Source organism: Mytilus galloprovincialis, chromosome 8, assembly GCF_965363235.1.
Source record: "Mytilus galloprovincialis chromosome 8, xbMytGall1.hap1.1, whole genome shotgun sequence".
NCBI lineage: Eukaryota > Metazoa > Mollusca > Bivalvia > Mytilida > Mytilidae > Mytilus > Mytilus galloprovincialis.
In genome coordinates this window covers 50546616-50566863 of record NC_134845.1, presented here as the reverse complement: position 1 = coordinate 50566863, position 20248 = coordinate 50546616, and the positions used below count along the sequence as shown (strand labels likewise).

Here is a 20248-nt window from a genome sequence, read left to right as displayed (position 1 = left end):
ATGCTAAGGATTTTCTTATCCCAGACATGCATGGATTACCTGAGCCGTATTTAGCACAACATGTTTTTAGAATCTTGGTCCCACAATGCCCTCAACTTTATATTTGGTTGGCTTTATAACTATGTTGATCTAGGAATCACTGATGAAACGCGTCTGGCGTATCAAGTTATAAGCCTGGTACCAAAGATTTGTATATTACTTGGTTTATTCATTGAAAAAGAAAGATATCAAATCTAACAGTTTTTTACGCTTCTTCAGTTTGAATTTCACATGCATAGAATATACATAAACAAAAGAAAGAACAGTTTCTACTTTATGATTTGTCATTTACACACATTTCATTTAATGTTGAACAATCAAGTATTAGTGTCAAGTTGGCCAAATTATTTATTTCACATCAACTTATATTCTTAAAAAAAGCACAAATAATTTAAATAATACAAATAATACTAATGCAACAATTACTGCTGCTATTAATGCCACACATGGGTCGGAAAGATTAGGCACACATTTCCCGTTCTTGGTTTGACGATGCTCATAGTCCTGATCTGTTGGTTCTGCAGTCAAAACCTATAAAAAAAAAGCATAAAAGGGTGACTGTGCGGTATTGGCTTTGCTCATTGTAGAAGGGCGTACGGTGACCTATAGTTGTTAATTTCTGTGTCATTTGGTCTCCTGTGGAGAGTTGTCTCATAGGCAATCATACCACATCTTCTTTTTTTTATATTTGAAACAACACGACAAAAACTGTTAAAAGTAATATTTTAAAAAGAAAAGAAAAGTTACTGTTACAGTAACTTCCAACATTAATATTAAATATGTCAATGTTAAGGAAAAGTTGTTTTATACAAGTAGTACTACACTTATATTTAACTACGTCCGTACTAAATTATAATCCTGGTACTTTTGATAACTATTTAAACCACTGGGTCGATGCCACTGCTGGTGGACGTTTCGTCCCCGAGGGTATCACCAGTCCAGTAGTCAACATTTCGGTGTTGACATGAATATCAATAATGTGGTCATTTTTATAAATTTCCTGTTTACAAAACTTTGAATTTTTCGAAAAACTAAGGATTTTCTTATTCCAGGCATAGATTACCTTAGCCGTATTTGGCACAACTTTTTGGAATATTGGATCCTCAATGCTCATCAACTTTGTTCATGTTTGGCTTTATCAATATTTCGATTTGAGCGTCACTGATGAGTCTTATGTAGACGAAACACGCGTCTGGCGTACTAAATTATAATCCTGGTACTTTTGATAACTATTTAAACCACTGGGTCGATGCCACTGCTGGTGAACGTTTCGTCCCCGAGGGTATCACCAGCCCAGTAGTCAACATTTCGGTGTTGACATGAATATCAATAATGTGGTCATTTTTATAAATTTCCTGTTTACAAAACTTTGAATTTTTCGAAAAACTAAGGATGTTCTTAATCCCGGCATAGATTACCTTAGCCGTATTTGGCACAACTTTTTGGAATATTGGATCCTCAATGCTCTTCATCTTTGTTCATGTTTGGCTTTATCAATATTTCGATTTGAGCGTCACTGATGAGTCTTATGTAGACGAAACGCGCGTCTGGCGTACTAAATTATAATCCTGGTACTTTTGATAACTATATTATTCTTAAATAAAAACTGCATTTTAAAGATTGGATCAGATTGATGTAGTGCACCGGAATTTTGAAAACTATTTTTGGTTTATGATAGGAAAACTAACATGATCTATTCATAAGGGACTGTAAATACGTAAAATATTCAGTAGAACCACACAAACATATGCTGTTTATTCTTTATAACTCTAGAATTGCCAAACAGAAGTAGGTAATGAAAAAATGGATATGTTTAAGATTTTTTTTTAATAATATTAACGTCTTGGCTGAGATAAACAAACCCATATTTACAAACGCAACTGATGAAAAGTGGCCAGTCTTAGAGAGATCAAGTACATGTACATCTAAGATATGATATGATAAGAAACTTTCGTTCTATATTGAAATACAAATGGAAGATGAAATCCAATTCCATGAATATATTAGGTGTCAAGACATTAAAGGGAGCCTTAATTCAGAAATTTGCGTTAAAGCAACTTAATGAATAACAGAGAGACGAAAGATATCAGAGGGACATTCGAACTCATAGATCAAAAAATAAACCGACAACGCCATGGTTAAACAAGAAAAAGACAAACAGACAGATAAAAGTGCAAAAGACACAACATAGAAACTAAAGACTAAGCAACATAAACCCCATAAAAAACAAGGTGCTCCAGAAGAGTCAGCAGATCCTGCTCAACATGTGACACATGTGGCACCCGTCGTGTTGCTCATATTGTTACAAACCCGGTAAATAATCTGTTTCGTTATGTCATAATCATTACAAGGGAAGGGAATTGTAGTTACACCGTAAGGGACATATCCGATATCATCTGTGAAACGGTTATTCCATAACGGTCAACCAACTCGTGATTGCGTCCGTATAATTTTCGAAGGGATGATTTTAACTTTACCATTTGGAACTCCTCATTTAATAGCTTCCATGTGAGCAGCAACCCTCTATCAAGGAAATCATGATAGGAATTACAAGCCCGTAAATAAATCTCACCTGTCTCAAGAGCCTCAATACAGGTACATCTAAGGAAGGTATAATAGTATCTTCGTATGTCATGTTAGGATCTATATCCGGACAGTAATTCTTGATTCTTGCAAAACGATTCTTTGGAATTCCAAGTGCCCTCATGAATTCCTTTTCTCTCATCAAAACCTTTGGATCTTTAGATTTGTATTTGTCTGCCTGCGTGAGTACACCATATAAGGTAATATCTAGAAAAGACAAACATAACTGAAAAAAAATATTAAGTCATAAAGGGATTTAGCATTCACAAAACCCACCCTATTTTTTATATGTATGTGTCAAACCAGGAACATGTAATCTAATGATTGTAAATGGTTGCTATCTACATGTATCTTATTTGTTTGTTTAACACGTTGTTGTCTTTTTCTTTATTTGTCGAACTCATTGCCGTCTTTTTCTTTGTTAAGCTTATCCATATTTTAACACATGTGTGCGTGTATATCTCACTATACGGTATGAGTTCTGTTCGTAGTTGAAAACCGAACTGTGATCTATAATTGTTCACAGACAGGCAGTGTTACTTGGTCTTTATAGATAGTTGTCTTAGTAGGAATCATACGAGACCTTCTAAGTTTGTATAAAATTATTTATTTCAACAACAAAAAATCAGTGGTTTCGATTTTATAACACAATATGCTACAAAGGAAATGATAAACTCGCCTCTCTCTCTATTGGTTATATCAGTGACGGCTTCAAACAGATTTACTGGTAAAGGCTGATCTGGGTTTGCCGAACATACAACAAAAACTCTATTCACTCGAAGATACTCTTCCCTATTTTCAATGACGAAATAATCTAAAAGATTCGGCATGCCTTCTTGCTTTGGAATTTTACCAAAATATTTTCCACCAAAATACTTTTCTTTGACAGCATTTACACCAAAATGTTGTCCATATTCTATAACATTATGAAGTTCTTCTCCTTCTTTCAGTTTTCCGCATAAAACAATGCTTAAAAGTTCTTTATTCAAAGGAGCGTCGTCATCTTCAAATCCTGTCATATCAAGAAACGTTGGCAATAGATATTCATCTCTGTCTTTGTAGTAATCTTTCTTTTGGAAACTGAAACATAGGGATCATTATTTGAAAAATAAATATTTCTTCCGATCATTCAGAAACAGGAACCTGTACATGCTTTAGGTGTCAGACCACCAATTACTCCCTCCAATTTAGAACGTATGTAGAAGTAGCCCTACTCTGACACAAAATAGTGCTTTTGATGTCCTTGTTTACTTAAACTAACCGACAAATTTGCAGAAATGAAACTTTTGTTGAAGGAGAAATATATCTAGACCATTTTGAGCCAAAATTTAATTGTCTATGAGTTTGCATTAAAAATTGAGGATTAATGCGCTCCATAGTATACTAATTTAAGATTTCCAGAAAACCAGGGGTTATTTTTGGAGTTCCTCTGTTTGAAGGTCAGTTATTTTGTAAAAAGGCTTTAAAGGTATGCTGAAAATTGGCATGTAGAAAGCTGATACATGTACAATTCAGGATATACCTGGTTTCTATGAAGTTAAACTTAAGGTAAAATTTTTAGAAAGCTGTGAAAATTGCAAAATTTGGTTGAACAGATATTGATTTTTAATTGGTGGTCTGACACCACAAACAGGTATGGTATTCATTCGAAAATTATGACAAGAGATTATCCCCTTACACATGTACATGACACTTTTTTTTCAGACACATGTGCATTTATTTGATAGTTTGTGTGTTATTTTGTGTGTGTGTGTGTAGATTTATTTGGTAGTGTTTTTGGTTGTTATTTGATTTATGATCACTGGCGGATCTAGAAATTTTCATAAGGGGGGCCCACTGACTGCCTAAGAAGGGGCCCGCTCCAGTCACGCTTCAGTGATTCCCTATATAAGCAACCACATTTTTTCCCAAAAAGGGGGTGGGGCCGGGCCCCCTGCCCCCCCTTAAATCCGCATTTGATGATGTATGAAAAGAGCAGCTATATCTGTAATATACAGTTAAGTATGAAAATATAAAAATTGAAATGCATGAACAGATCGTTTTAAATTCAACATTATACGTGCGTTTTGACATTATGTACATAAAATTATATGCTTTTCGTCCTATCAAAAAGATGATGTGTTATACCAATGAGATAACTCTTCATAAGATATCATTAGACACAGAAATGAACTTCTATATGTTACCGTACGGCCTACAATAATGAGCAAATTGAAATCCCATGCCGCGTAGTCGGCATTAAAAGGCCTCGAAATAGCAAATGTAAAACAATTCAAAGAAGAAAACCAATGGCCTAATATATGTACAAAAACAGGAACGAAAAACAAATATTTCACACAGCAACACACGACAACCACTGAATTACAAGCTCCTGACTCGGGACATGGCCGGGTACTTGTACATCCAAAGAACAAAAATGCACAAAAGTACATATTTGAGTGTACTCGCAGTTTCTGACAGCTAGTTGAAATCCAATAAATTAATAGTTAACTAATATGAAATCATGCATCTGAGACTAGTATACATGTACTTTGAAACACCTACATACTTTTTTGCTCGTCCTTAACATGCATGAAATATTTGACAATGGTCGTAAAGTAAACACAAACTAGCCAATAATTATTAACCTTGAAATCATAGTTATTTTAAGTCACTGGTTTGTGTTTGAAATATAAATATGTTCTTAGTCAATTGATCATATTAACCCATGTTTAACTTTATAGTACCTCATAGCAGTCCGATACCAGTGGCGGATCTAAAATGGGGGGGGGGGTGTTGCTCCGGTGGTTGGAACCCCCTTTTTTTGACGATCAATGCGTTTGAATGAAGACATGTGGTTCGAACCCCCTTCTTTATCCTGGGTTGGGACTTCTCTTTTTTAAATGGCTGGATCCGCCCCTGCATACACATATATCAACAACTCTTTCCTTTTAAAAAAAGTTGTATAAGCATTGATTTCATAACTCAGATATATAACCTTTTTAGTCTTCTTGTTACTTGCTTCCCTCTCCTACCGAATTCTCCATATTTGGCATGTTCTGACCAATGATCATGGCTGAAAGCAGCAAATATGGTATTAAGAAATGACGATTTTCCACATCCAGGAGGTCCAATGACAGCAATCACCAGTGGTTGTTTCCCTTGTCCTACTTTACCGGCTTTTCCCTTGCAATTCCACAGCAATTCTTGTTTACGATCAAAATGTTTGTCTTTTCTGGGATCTCTGGCAACATATATCTGATTATCATCCGAATCGCTATCAGAGAAGCTAGGATTCCAGGAATCGCCCATCTAAAGAAGAAAAAACAATTGATGTTGATGATAAATTATGTAAACATTTTTCAATGCGTTCATTGACATTGTATGTTTGTCTGTGTTTTTTTTTAGCAATGGTGTATTTTTTTTTTTTTTCGAATTATGAATTAAAAATGTTAAATGTCCCTTTTTGCACTAATCTGAACCCTTTGTTAATTGTTCGTACGTTATATATTGTTTTTTCTGTGTACGTCTTGTCTTTCGGAGTTTGTTGTTGTTTACTGATATAGTACGATGTTGTCAATGAATGTTGTGTTCAATAGGTTTGGTAATTCCTTTTATCTTACCTCCTTTACATTTCTAGGAATATGATTGGTTAAAATCGTCCGCGTGAAGACCGTGTATATTTCATATTAGGTTAGCAGAGAGGCGGGGCTTATTTCATACACGGTTAATAGTGATGTTACGTCCCTTTATGTTCCATATCAGGTTAGAAGGGAGGCGGGGCTTATTTCATACATGGCTAGGAGTGGTGTAACAATGTACGTCCCTTAATAAAAATAAAACGGTACAAAGAAAAAATCTTAAAGGTTTCAACAGACGAAGAAATTGATGATTAAGATTGAAATAAATTCATAAAACACATTTAAACCTAACAAGTTGTTCTTGTTGGCATCTGTTTTTGTAGGATCAATTGAAGTAGTTTTTATAATGCTAACAGTATTGAAGACTAAGTCTTGCTCATTTTGATAGATCACTAGTCTAAATTTCACACGTTAAGGTGGTACCTAACACTACAGGGAGATAACTCTGTAAAGTCAGCTAAACGTTGTGTTGCAATGATAATTTTCAGGTTAACTTTACATATTAGTTACGATAGAAAAAATGACGTTTACTATAGTAATTTATTTTGTTTATGTTGGAGACTACCTATGCCTATAATAATAGATGTGTTGCATGTATATGGGCGTTTTTCAATAAAAACGTATTTTCTTGTCCTATCCACTTTAAAAAAAATGTGTTTGATCTTTGCAAGTAATTTTTTGTGCAGTCAGTACATTGAATTAGATTTAACATTTTTAAGCAAAGAAACAGTTTATTTTTAGAAGGATTGATAAGATATTGACTCCTGAATAGTCCAAAACAACCAAAATGGCATGTCCCTAGACCGCCTGTTCAACATTCATACTCTAAAATATCGTAAAAAATGAAGAAATAAATGTTTTTTTCACTTTACATAAGTTCTTTAATATTTCAAAAGTATGTTCAGAGCCAATATATTCTAATAAACACATTTCAATATAGGTTTTTTAATTTCATCAGGTGTGTCCCTCACAAAATGTCCACTACGAAACGAAGTCATTAAAATTTGCCAATAAACAGTTTTATAAAATCAATGTAATTTTTGTTTGCAAGAGATATAACATTAGGGTCTTACAAAAGAAGTGATGCATTTATAACGGCAATTAAATTGTTGGTAAGAAAAATTGAGCACATCAAATGGACCAGAGTGATACCGTATTTTTGATAATGTCCCCTACGAAACGGGTCAAATCTCCTTCAGTATCTGGTTTTAAAATTATGAAAAAAATATCAGTGTACAGCTTGATAAATGCTTTGAGGAATACAATCAGTCTTGTTATTATTGCAATATAGGGATTGTTGGAAAAAAATAAAACATGCGAATACGTCCCTTACGAAACGGTCCCCTACGAAACAAGTATGGGGGGAAAACGTTTCGTAGTGGACACTACCACTACCATGGAGTCTTTTTTTAATCTTTTTTCAATTATATTCGTGCAAAACAAATAACAAGGGTTAGTTTCATGTAATTTTTATTATGTTTTTATTAACATATAATAGGGTTGATGTCTACTACGAAACTTTTTGTCCACTACGAAACGGTTTTGTCCACTACGAAACGCATCAAAATGTCCACTACGTAACGTGAGTTGAACCTTCATATGTGAAGTACTGTCTAATCTTTATCGATAAAAATGGTTTTCCAATTCAGAAAAAAAAAATGATATTTTTCTAGTATTTAAAGTAAACAAACTGGAATGTCTATAGGAAACATTTAAAATTGCAAAAAAATATGTGTGTTTAGAAGAAATTTCGTAGGGGACGAAACAGTTCACAAATTATGAAAATAATATCATTTTAAAGAATATTTAAGATATTGCACTTTTTGTTTACAAACAGGTCTATAATAGAGGTATTAAAAATAACTCTTGAAATGAAATTTTAGACAAGTTGATTTTCCATTTTTTTTAGGTCTGAAAGCTACGCTTTTATTGAAAAACGCCCATATATATTATGATTAAGAAGATGTTTCAATTCCACTAAATGGGCCAACGATTAATATATCAGACATTAATAAGACAAGAACAAAAAGAAACAACAATAGTATACATACTAATATACATTTAAGAATACAATTAAAGCAGTATGAACATCATGAACTACACACACACACATATATATATATACGTTATTTGAATATGTAATTATGAAAATAAGGAGATGTGTATATCATGTATATGATGTAACAACTATGATTCAATAAACGGTTCAAATGAATTGAGTGGAATGTCAGCTGTTTATTATAGAAATACTGTGCTTCTCTGGGAAATTAACTGTATATATAATATAATTTTATAAATAACAGTACAGTCAAAGATGTGAATTCATTATCTATTATAAATGAAAAAATACGGTAACTTACCTTTAGTCTACGTGTACATATTACTGCAGCTATATATTGTTTATAAATGCACAAATACACTTCCGGGTCAAAGCCATGTCAGCTATTTATATCTTTGATAAGAAAATATACTTGTACATGAATGCACTAGAAAAAAAACCAATACAATATAGGCGTTACTGAAGAATCGATACTTACTTTGTTGTTTTATTTGAACAGTATTTGTGTATTATGACTACATGTAACGTAAATTTAAACGAGATAATTTAAGATACGATAAGATATTTTATTAGTATGAAATTCAAACAATCGGATTGCTATGTACAATGGAAATACCATCACAAAATGAATAAACAATAAACAATACGAATATGAATCATTTAGTATATGAAATATAAAAATGCTAAACGACATGCACGCCTCCTCTTTTAAATTAGCAATGATTTTAATTTATATCTTAAATTAGAAGAAATGTTGATTATATATAACTCTATTTTGTTCATTCATATGTATTATATAAAGTACCAATGTCAAAGTATCCAGTAATTCTTATCCTGCAATTATCTTTATAAAAAGCTAGCTTGCAATTCGTCCGGCATCTTGCAATTGCGGTTGGAAAACTACATCATTTTTCTTTAAAACTTATAGTTTTTGACTTTTATTGTTCGAAAACAGGATTGATATATATATATAGAAAATCAAAGATTTGTTTATCCCATTTTTAAAATTCTAACTTTTAATTAGTTTGCAGATTTCTAACTCATATTTACGGTTTTGTAATAAGAATTTACAATAAAAAAAAAAAAAAACTCCTGAGGACGATTCAAACAAAGCCCGGGATTTGACTCGTATTAACGCATGTTTAACCCTCATTTGCGATTTTCAAAACTTATGTTAACGACTTAAAATATAGAATTTTGATGTAACATATATATTGATGATGGCGAAGAATTATGTAAATAAAAGGAATATACGTTCACAATAAGTACAGAATGTTATACATGTAATTTCTTCAATGCGTTCATATGGCTAAGGATTATAGACTCTGTTCTAATAAATAGCTATTGAATAGTACTATAGTGGGAGGGTAATGCATGTCTTGGGTAAGTATTCTTATTGGCCGAAAATTTCGTCCGAAACATGAAAATAAAAGCATAATTCGATATTGCATGGTGACACCTACTTTCCGACCCATTTTCTTCGGTAGGTCTTTATGGCTAGGGATTATCAACGCTACCCTTATGAACAGCTCTTGGTTATTACTACAACGGGAGGCTAAGGAATTTCTGGGTTAAACATTCTGAAAGGCCAAACATTTCGTCCGTAACACGGAAAAAGTAAAATTTGATAAATTGAAATAGAGGGCTACATCAAATAGTTGATCTGAGTCCCGATTGGAATTTGTCTGTTGCTCAAAAAGGAAAACGTGCTAAAATGAATAGATTTCGATGTTCTCTGTGTTTATCAACTTAGTGTTATATAATTATCATATTTATTTTGGTATTACTCTTGATTTTAAAATGACAATGAATGATTTGAGACAGAAGTAAATTTCCGGTAAAAATATTAAGTAGAAGCATATTGTTAGCTTGTTTTTGATAGCTGAGGGTTTGTTACGAAACATAGACTTACATTTGTAGCTAGTGTTATCAGGAAGCGTTTCGCGGACGCATGGTTTAAAGCTCAGCTAGTTCAGACAGAAAACTATGCAATGAGTGCAATTTTACGTGCCTTAACGAGGATGTTGTTAGTATGACAAACACGTGTTTCGTCTCCATGTGACCAATCAACGGTGCAACAATAAAATCAGTTACTAGTGAAATGTTAAATCAATTAATATGTAGTTGAATAGTATTGGAAACCAAAAGATATAGTAAGGGACAATCAATGACCAGATACTTTTATGTATTGTTTTACTTTAATATACGTATTTTTTTCTTTCTTTTATGACGCCACCGGCAAGGACCCTAGTTTATTTAAGTTATCTGGTGATATGATGTACTTCAGTCATGTTATGGTATTGAAGATCTAGAGCTTCTTAAAACACCGTAGCCACATCGGAACGACACAGGACCCAAGAAAAAGAATGGTACCGTGTGGAAGTAAATGTCACCCTATGCAAGAATACATTTAGCGACGAAAACTAACTTTGGCATTAATATTTTTAAATGTTTATGTAGCCTTTGAAATATAAATAATACATTTTCATGTAGCCATTTTTGTTTTTTTATAAAGATTTATAATGTATATTATTGAGAAAAAAAAATACCTATATGATCCAAATACTCATGTTCTGGCCCGTTAATAACCAGACGAGTATATACTCATATGGTCGGACCATACGCGTACGGTCGGACCACATCTTATTTTTATGTTTTATCACTTTGTTTTTGAGAAAAGATTTAATACGTACAACATGTCTCTTTTTCATTCATTTCTATTTTTGTGGTCCTTTAAAAAACAATCGATATTGCTTCATAAGTAATAACACCCATGCAGTGTTATGTTGAACTCAGACTGTTTCTTCACCTCTAGACTTCTTCTGATACTGTACGTCAGCGTCGCAAAGTTGATGTCGTCTTGACCTTTATACCCCAATATCAATGTTTCTGAACTAGTATATTGCATCAATTTCTCTTTAACGGATAGATGTCACACTTGTAAATGATGTTACGTTGTCCAGTTTTCGTACACCAAACATTGTGTTCATTATAATCAATTTTTCACACTGCTTTTTTATTAAATTAAAGTGAGACAATCAGAGCTTGAAACAAGATTGCTTTTGTAGCATCACCGCATTATGTGTATAGGTATGATACATGATTTGATAATAGGGGCGTAGTTAGAATGGAAGGATGTGCAAGCGAAAATTTTTCAGTAAAACCTTGTAGACTTTTATCAAACAACTATATATAACCTAAGGTCATCTAAGTGTAATACAAAAGAACAATAACCACCCGTGAGCGAAGAAAGCTATATTTTTAAAAGTATCAACGAACGAACCTTGGTATGAGGCTAACAATACAAAGATCATGCGTATTTAACATTTTGTCAATATTTACATGTACCAAACAGTTTTATGAAATAACGAATGTACGTTCTAGGTACTGCTATTGTCACCTGAATCACTAGATTGAAACAAAACGCTTGTTGCAATATGTTGTCCTATTATATTTGAACATTTCTTGTTCGTAAAACTCGTTTTACGTTTCTGGTATGTCGGGCTTTTTAAGACCCAAATACTTCATTACAAAACTGCATGGAGTTTGATCAACCCTGGAGGCCGTACTGTGGCCTTTCGTTCCTTGTATTAACGTCAGTTGGACCCTTTTGGGTAGTTGTTTTATTGGCAGGCATGTCACATCTCCAAAGTGGAGATTTCGCATTTAAGGAAAGCCCAGATTCTGTTGATATAAACGGTCGCAGGATTGACTGCCTCATGTATGCAGATGATATTGTTATTTTTTTCTATTTCCAAGGCAGGTCTTCAAAAGCGACTTCATGATTCATCAAAATTTTGTACTAAATGGTAAGTTATTATATTTAACAAAGCTGGTAAACTTTTAAAAGAATATTTTTATTTTGAAAAAGATATAATAGAATGTGTTAACAATTACAAGTATTTAGGTTTAAAATTTATATCTAGTGGACTTTTTAAACAAGGAAAGGAAGAATTATACAAAAAATCACTAAAAGCTGTATTCAAATTGCAAAGATCTTTATCATCTTCCAATCCAAGTATTTCTACTCTATTACATATATATATGACCATACAATAAAACCCATTTTAATGTATGGCAGTGAAATTACAGGTATGTTTAAAACTAGCTCTGCAGCATGCCAGAAAGGAAGTGAATATTTATTACAGCACATTTATATGAATGATTTTTTTTAGATAAATCCAATTTAAGATATATGAAGTATATATTAGGTGTAAACAAAAAGTCTTCTAACCTAGCTGTGCTAGGAGAGCTTGGTAGATTCCCTTTATATTTTTCAGTTGTATTATCAATGCTAACATATTGGTTTAGAATAAAGAATATGAAAGATGGTTTACTGTATGATACCTATATGTGTAACAAAAACAATGTTAAATCATAATATTGAATGCTGGTATTCATCCATACATTTCATTTTTAAAAAGCTGAATATTCATAATTTGGTGGTGAAGCTCAACTTTTTTATAAAGTCAATTAAGCAAAAACTTTGTAATAGTTTTGTTAAATTTTGGAACACAAAAAGAACAGATAAACAGAGTAGTAAATTAGATACTTATTTCAAACTTTAAAACTTGTCTTTAAACATTATATATAGAAAGAGACCAAAGGCTTTGTAAGCAATGTACTCTAAATCTGGTTGAAGATGAACAACATTTTATAACTAGTTGTCTAGCATACAAAAATGATAGGGAGATATTTTTCAAGGAGATAAACTGTATTTGTCCTAATTTTATACATCTTTCAAATGAGGCAAAATTTGTTAAGTTATTTACTAATGAAAATTTGTCTGTACTTAAATATTTAGGGAGCTATATTATTACATGTCTAGATGTTAGACGAAATGTTAATTAATGTATGTAATAACAATGATAATTGTAATGATTTTATGGTTCTGATCCTGCCTGGAATTAAATGTATATGATTTTATAGAATGAAGATAATAACATCTGTCTGAACTTTTTTAATGTTTCATTTTAGTTTATAAAAAAAAAAATGTTTTTCTGTTACAAATCATGATGTATTGTTTTATGTATACATGTTATGCTGCCCATCAAGGGCCCTTGATTGGAATAATAAATATTCTTATTCTTATTCTATTCGTATAATTTAAAATATGTCAAAATATAAGTGATTAATATTTTCAGGAAGAGAATATTACAAACTCTTAAATGCTAGATAATGGATCAAAACTGCAAATTTTCCATCTTTGTTTTGCAAAATTATGCCTAGTAAGTGTTTAGAAAAAATAATAAATAAGAATACATCTGTTTAAACCAAAATCCAAAATCATCAGGAGATAAGCTACAATGTACATTCAAGAGTTAGGAGCTGCGGTATGATTTGCCAAGGTGGCAAGTATCGACCAGAATAAAAAATGACGTAGATGTTAGAAATTATACACCGAGTACCAAGCTAAACATGTTGCGACATACAATGTACAGGGCAGATCCAGCCATTTTAAAAGGGTGTTCCCAACCCAGGACAAAAGGGGATTTTTCCAACTATATGTCCCCATTCAAATGCATTGATCGTCCAACCCCCGGAACCCTCCCCCTGGATCCGCCTATGATGATATAAATGTAACACAATTCAAATAAAAAGCAACAGTCCAATGTATGAAAAACACAAAACACAAAAACACATACGACAACCAGAGAATAGCAGGCTCCTCGCCTCAAACTGACACACACAGAGTGACGCAGGTTAAACATGACTTGTGGTGCCCCCTCCCAAATCTTTCACTGCAATGAAACTACATAACATAAGATCACAACTTACAAACGATCATGCATCTAAGACATCAATTTCAATTTCGTCAATGATAAGATAATTTTTTATTAACCAATCATAGTGCCCAGAATTTGAGCTATATAATCAAATGAATTACATTAATGAGATGTGTTATGCTTGCCAGCGTGACAACTATCCAATAGAGACATAAAAACGTAGATGTTGGAAACTATGAGTCAATAACATGCAAAACACATTCTGCATAGCAATTATACAAGGCATTGGTAACATATAATCTATATCAATAAAATTGGGAAAACAAACAAATATATAAATGTCAAAACAACAAAACTAATATGACACAGCGCAACGAAAGACATCAAAATGAACTAAAAGGTCCCAAATTGGAACAGACACACAGATAATGCAGCGAGGTCCATTATATCTCATGGCGCCCATCCTCTTCCACAACCGTCGTACCACAAAAGATAATTGCTTCCTAAGAGTCCTTGTGTGCCATTCAATATTTTATAAACTGTAGAATACTCTCACGTGTGCATTTACAATAATCTTTCTAACTGTAATTGACATTATGTATGTGTATGCTTAAGGTCGCACATGTTAACATTCACTCTCCTTAAACACATTCCTTTTTAAGAGTACTAAGTATCGTACAGCTTAGTGGTAAGTATCCCAAAGTTGGTAATCTCTTCAATACATATTTGTGTGTAATCGTATACCTTAGAATACACAAGCTAAGAAATGTAAAGACATAGATAGGAATAAATAAATAAATTATAGAATTCAGAATACAAAATCTTATGACGCTGATGTTCAAGCCATAAAATGTGTGTACCATAAAAATATACATTATCTCAGTATATATTTCCCATTATTTTACAAATAAATTAGCATATTATTATTTCATTAATCCTGCGATTCCTTTATGGGCTGTACCACACCTTTGGAAAGAATTGCGCCATCTTTCTGGATAAGCAATGCAGGCCAAACCAAATAGTCCATTAATGAACCTGAAACTGTGAACTCTTTGAAGGTACTTTTGTCAAATGCTTCATTTGGTTCGAAGTCTAAAAACATTGGAGGATCCTGAACAGCTGACAGGTAACAGATTTTGACACATACTTCGATGTATTGTTGACATACGGTTTTATATTTAAGAACTGTTTTGCAGTTCGATTCATAGTCAAAGAGTTTCTGAAAAAGTGAATAGTAGGTATTATACATGTATGTTAATTTCATTGGAACATATTTAGATTAATCAAAGGTCAAGTGAGGTTATATGATTCTTAAAAAAAATCCAAATTATGAGCATTGTAGTCACTGATGACCAGAAGGAAATATTGTTCATGCTTCTAACGCTTGTTTTGAGAGGTTATAATTATTTATAACAACAGATATGTTATACGTCATGGATATGAATTTTGGTCAGTGATATCGATGCATTTAATGAATCCATTGAGTTTTCTTATAAAAAAAAAAGATTTGACGGTCAATTGTGTTCTCAGCATTGATTTTGTGTTTAAAAAATTAAAACGTATAAATCTTGAGTTGATGAATGTCACTTACCTTGCATAATAGTGGTATATATTTAGTAGCTTGTGATTTGAGTAAATCTTTGAACGTCTTAAAATATTCTTTATAATCATCATCGGTCAAACACTAAAGAAAGAAAAAATAATAATAATGACAAACGAGTATGACACCTTTAACCACATGTATGATTATCTACTGCATTATGAGCTCCTGAGCCGAACTTTGAATTTGTGGATGCTTTTTTAATCTTCATATAAACTATTTTCATTCCAGAAACCAATTGTTGACGTGTTGTCGTTGCAGATGAATAACAAGATATATATTGTATTTGTCACTTGAACTGCAACCAAGCGACAAAAAAATCTAGCAACATTAAGTGTTTATTCTATTTTTCCTAGAGATATTTGGTGCTGAAAAGACCAGTGTAATTCAACTTCATGTGGTGGTGCCTGTACTAAGTAAATCGTTGGCAACGATTTTGATGTAAGCGTCCGAATCAAAGCTACCCACAAGACGTTTTTGTTATGTTTGTGTCACCTGATTGCTCACGGTCTCAAGTTCTAAAAACACTGGTATAGTGCTAACAAGATCTCATCAGTTTTATCATTATACCATGTATCTACTTTTATACGAAACAATATACAATAAGTATAGTATTATTTTTATTTACCTGGAAAGCTTTCTTCAGTCCAGACAATTGAAGTGACGAATCTTTGACACACTCTTCATTTATTTCCTATTAAACATCATAATTTGTTCAAAGTATGGCAAACAGCATTTGGAATATTTCGTATGCAATAAAATGAAATGAATGAATTTTCCATGCATTATTACTACATATTACAATTATTATAAAAAATAAATAAAAAAGAGAGTTGATTGATTATTGAAGCCACAAATTAAGGTAATGTCACACTGACTTGACGTTTCAGTTTCAATTTCACGTTTCCGCATTTCGTGTATTACTTTTCCGAAATAAATAGATACCACTTTTCCGCATTTTTACCTGTATTTCACCTGTAAAAACAAATAGTAGTAATGATATATAAGACTTTATTTGCTGACTACATCATAGAAAACTACGTTGCCGCCGATTCTAAGTTTCCACCGCAAATATGAACATCTCCTCCCGACACAGAAGCCAAAAGAACCACAAACGGGTCGTAATCGTTTTATTATCATTTTAACTCCTAGTTCTAAGCATCAAAATTCGGTCTTTATCAGCAATAGCACCAGTTCGTAAAACTGGCCGCGAACAAATTGAATTCGTATCCAATCAGTTTGTCAAGTAAATGGTAGAGAAGAGATAACGAGGTTAGACTTCATAAAGTCAGTTGGCTACAAGTTTTCCGTTTTGACAAATATGTAAACTGTGATACATGTATTGCATAATAGTATACTGAGGTTTACCGTTATATATATATATATAAACTTTTAGTACATTGACCTTTAATTGATATATGACCATGTATGATTTTTTTCATTTTAAGTTGATAGTCTCATTTAAACCACAAAGACTTATCCTGCTCAAAGTCCTACTTCTACCTCCCCCTTGGTGAGCAGGGGGCAACATTAAAAATTAAAATGCGGAAACGTAAATAACCTTTAACAAAATCAATGTAAAAAAAATGCGGAAAAGAGTACTATAAAAATGCGGAAACGTACTGAAGAATTATAATGCGGAAACGTAGTGACAAATGCGGAAACGTAAAACGCCGAAAAATTGGTATATGAACGTAAAACAAATTATCGAAAGCTGTCATATTTCCGAACATTTTATTAAACGATTTTTTGTTTTATCTGCAATGCATCCTTTTAAATTAAAAAATCAGATTGATACAGAACACACAGTTAACTTGATATTTATTACAACTGAAAAATCTTAAAAGACATTTTTCGATTCATCTGAACATTTACTTATCTATTCTATTTATTCAATGATCTATTTAATTATTCATTAATATAAATATTTATTTATTCTTTTATTTTATTCAAATCTTTATTCATATTCTTATTATTAACACTCTGTATTATACCACATTTGTATTTATGTTCATGTATATCCATACTCTCCTTAAGGAGGATAATAAACATATATATAAAAAAAACATATTCAAATATTAAGCTTTTATGTACGCAAAAAAAGCTTTACTGTAAACAAAGCAGAAACCCTAACATACTTTCAAAATTTGGAGTAATATGCGAATGCTTTCAACATCTGTTATTTTTTCATCTCTGCCCTCTTCAGTAATGTCTGGTAAAGCAGTAAATGCGTCGGTCCATTCATTTTCATATAATTCTGTAAACTGTTCTGCGAGTTTCATTGGACGATTCTGGTCATTCAGATCAGCTATCGCTGGGTTGTTGTCTCTTAATTTAGATCCCATCATTTCACTCAACCTTGGTGAGAGAAACATGTCTAAATTGTGTATAGTCTAGATAAGAGGCTTCTTGCATGTAATTTAAATCCATTTGTCATTATCATATATTCTATTTACCTGATGAAAGTAAATCCAGAAAAGTATTTGGAACGCATGAAATTATTTAACGTGTTGTTTTCATTTTTTATCATGGATTTATTTGTCTTTTTGCTTTTTTTTTAACTCATGAAATGCTTGCAAATGTATTCAAGTCTTTAATGTAGACTGAGACAATATCACGTAGTAGTCAGACCTTGAACAGTCGATCATTTTCAATTTCAAGGAGATTAAGATGTTGCTCCTCCATTTAGAAAGCACTTTTGATTCTTTAAATGAAAAAAGAATATCAGTATTTTTCATTCTATTTACATAAACCGTTATTGTCTGAAAAGCGTCGATCTTATAATCTTTTTAGAAGTATGATAAGTTGAAAGCTCCATTATGAATCTTACGGCGTTGATAGCATGTACAAGCTACAATTCATGTCGTGTCGTGATACTTGAGTCAGTCGTAGCTTTACTTGTTTAACCCAAAAATTCGTGTTGTCAAGCCAGTTCACCTCCTGATAATTATGTTCACCACTGCCATGTAGTCGCTGAACGGAATAGTCCCTTTATTTATTCACACATATTTTAAATGATTCTACCACAAACTATTCTAGTAAGTTGACATGAATTTTAAGATTACAAATTAATATAAAATGACAGTGACCTAAATGGACAAAACAAACGGTCGTACCTTGAAAGTGCAACATCCTTTTCTTGTCTTAGGTCTTTATTTTCGTTGTCCTTGACAAGGAGGCTAAAACAGATAAAAAAAAATAATCTTTAAAAGAAATACATTGTGTGTATTGATACTTGTTTACATTTCTTATTTTGTTGTTGATATCATTAATAACTTATTTATCATTTTCTTTGGACTTTTTATAATAGTTTTTTTCGTGACAATTCTCCGCTTCTCCACAAGTGTAATCCGTGGTTTTGGTTTTAAACATGTTCATCAAATCATGCAATCAATTAGCAGTACTCTCTGGTTGTTTAGTGTTGGGACAGATGACCCATGCCTTTAATGTACAATTGAAATACATTTAATATAATGTTTGGGACACGTACATGTACATGTACAAGAAGGGCTAAACTTTACATTTACCAGAATAATCAATTATAATCTATATAAAATACAATAAGTTGAATAATAAAACGAAATACATTTAAAAAGACTTATGGAAATAAATTTAAAAGTGTACAATGTAACATGTAACACCAACACTTAAAATAATTTGAGTTTTAATAACACTCTTTTTGAAGTTCTACATGTTCTAGTGATTTCTCCAAAAAAGAATTCATGTCTAGAGTGCATATTCCTTATCATGATTGATTAAATACAATAGCCCCCAAAACATTTATTTACGTTAACAAGATTTATTTACCGCCACGTAAGAAGTTCAACCTCTCCATTCAGTTTATCAATTTCCTTCCTGCATTCCGCTTTACTGAAAAATTAAAATTAAATAGATAATATGTGTATAATATAAAAAAAGAAGATGTGGTATGATTGCCAATGAGACAACTGTCCACAAGAGACCAAAATGACACAGACATTAACAACTATTGGTCACCGTATAGTCAGCTATAATAGGCCCCTGTATGACAATGTAAAACAATTCAAACGAGAAAACTAACGGCCTTATTTAAATAAAAAATGAAAGAAAAACAAATATGTAACACATAAACAAACGACAACCACTGAATTACAGGCTCCTGACTTGGGACAGACACTATAAACAGATCTGAGAGTACTCGCAGTTATATGACAGCCAGTTCAAAGCCACTAACAACTAATAAAAAAATCATGCATCTAAGACTAAACTATCAATCCGTACACATCCAACATACACTGAATTTAGTGTAAAGACGTCATAAACAGTCAGAGAAAAACATGATCTTGTGCAATGCCAGTTACAGGTATCGACAGATTGTAGATCCATGAATGTGTATATGTACATGTATATACGTGTCTAGTAATATTTAGTTTGCTTTTAATTTACTAGTAAAAGATCAATACTTATACCAATAAAAACAATATTCAATGATCTTATTACAGTGTTGAATTGGTAACCTTTTAGAATACGTTTATTTAAAGAGTCTTTAAATAAAAGGAGCGATAAGCTTACAAGGATCTTTTCTAAATTTCCGGGCACGGTTAAGAACATTTCCGTAAAAATGAGGATGTGCTATCCCGCT

At 32.3% G+C, this 20248-nt stretch overlaps 2 protein-coding genes across 2 annotated transcripts in view; both read right to left on the bottom strand.

The window, feature by feature from the left end:
• Positions 1 to 300: 300 nt before the first annotated feature.
• On the bottom strand, positions 301 to 8709 carry LOC143042147 (uncharacterized). Its single transcript, XM_076214402.1, has 5 exons — positions 8603 to 8709; positions 5600 to 5913; positions 3302 to 3702; positions 2612 to 2829; positions 301 to 570 (listed from the first exon to the last, which is right to left on the bottom strand). Exons 2-5 carry the CDS (start codon positions 5911 to 5913, stop codon positions 403 to 405), a joined length of 1101 nt encoding a protein of 366 aa, XP_076070517.1. The 5' UTR covers positions 8603 to 8709; the 3' UTR covers positions 301 to 402.
• A 3430-nt stretch (positions 8710 to 12139) lies between these two features.
• The window catches only part of LOC143042146 (uncharacterized), a 34284-nt gene continuing 26175 nt past the window's right edge, over positions 12140 to 20248 (bottom strand). Inside the window, exons 6-11 of the mRNA XM_076214401.1 lie at positions 19435 to 19497; positions 18744 to 18806; positions 17766 to 17985; positions 16256 to 16321; positions 15619 to 15711; positions 12140 to 15246 (exon numbers count right to left, since the gene is read on the bottom strand). Of these exons, the coding sequence (XP_076070516.1) occupies positions 14959 to 15246; positions 15619 to 15711; positions 16256 to 16321; positions 17766 to 17985; positions 18744 to 18806; positions 19435 to 19497 (793 nt within the window). The 3' untranslated portion in view covers positions 12140 to 14958. The remainder of the gene's footprint in view (positions 15247 to 15618; positions 15712 to 16255; positions 16322 to 17765; positions 17986 to 18743; positions 18807 to 19434; positions 19498 to 20248) is intronic.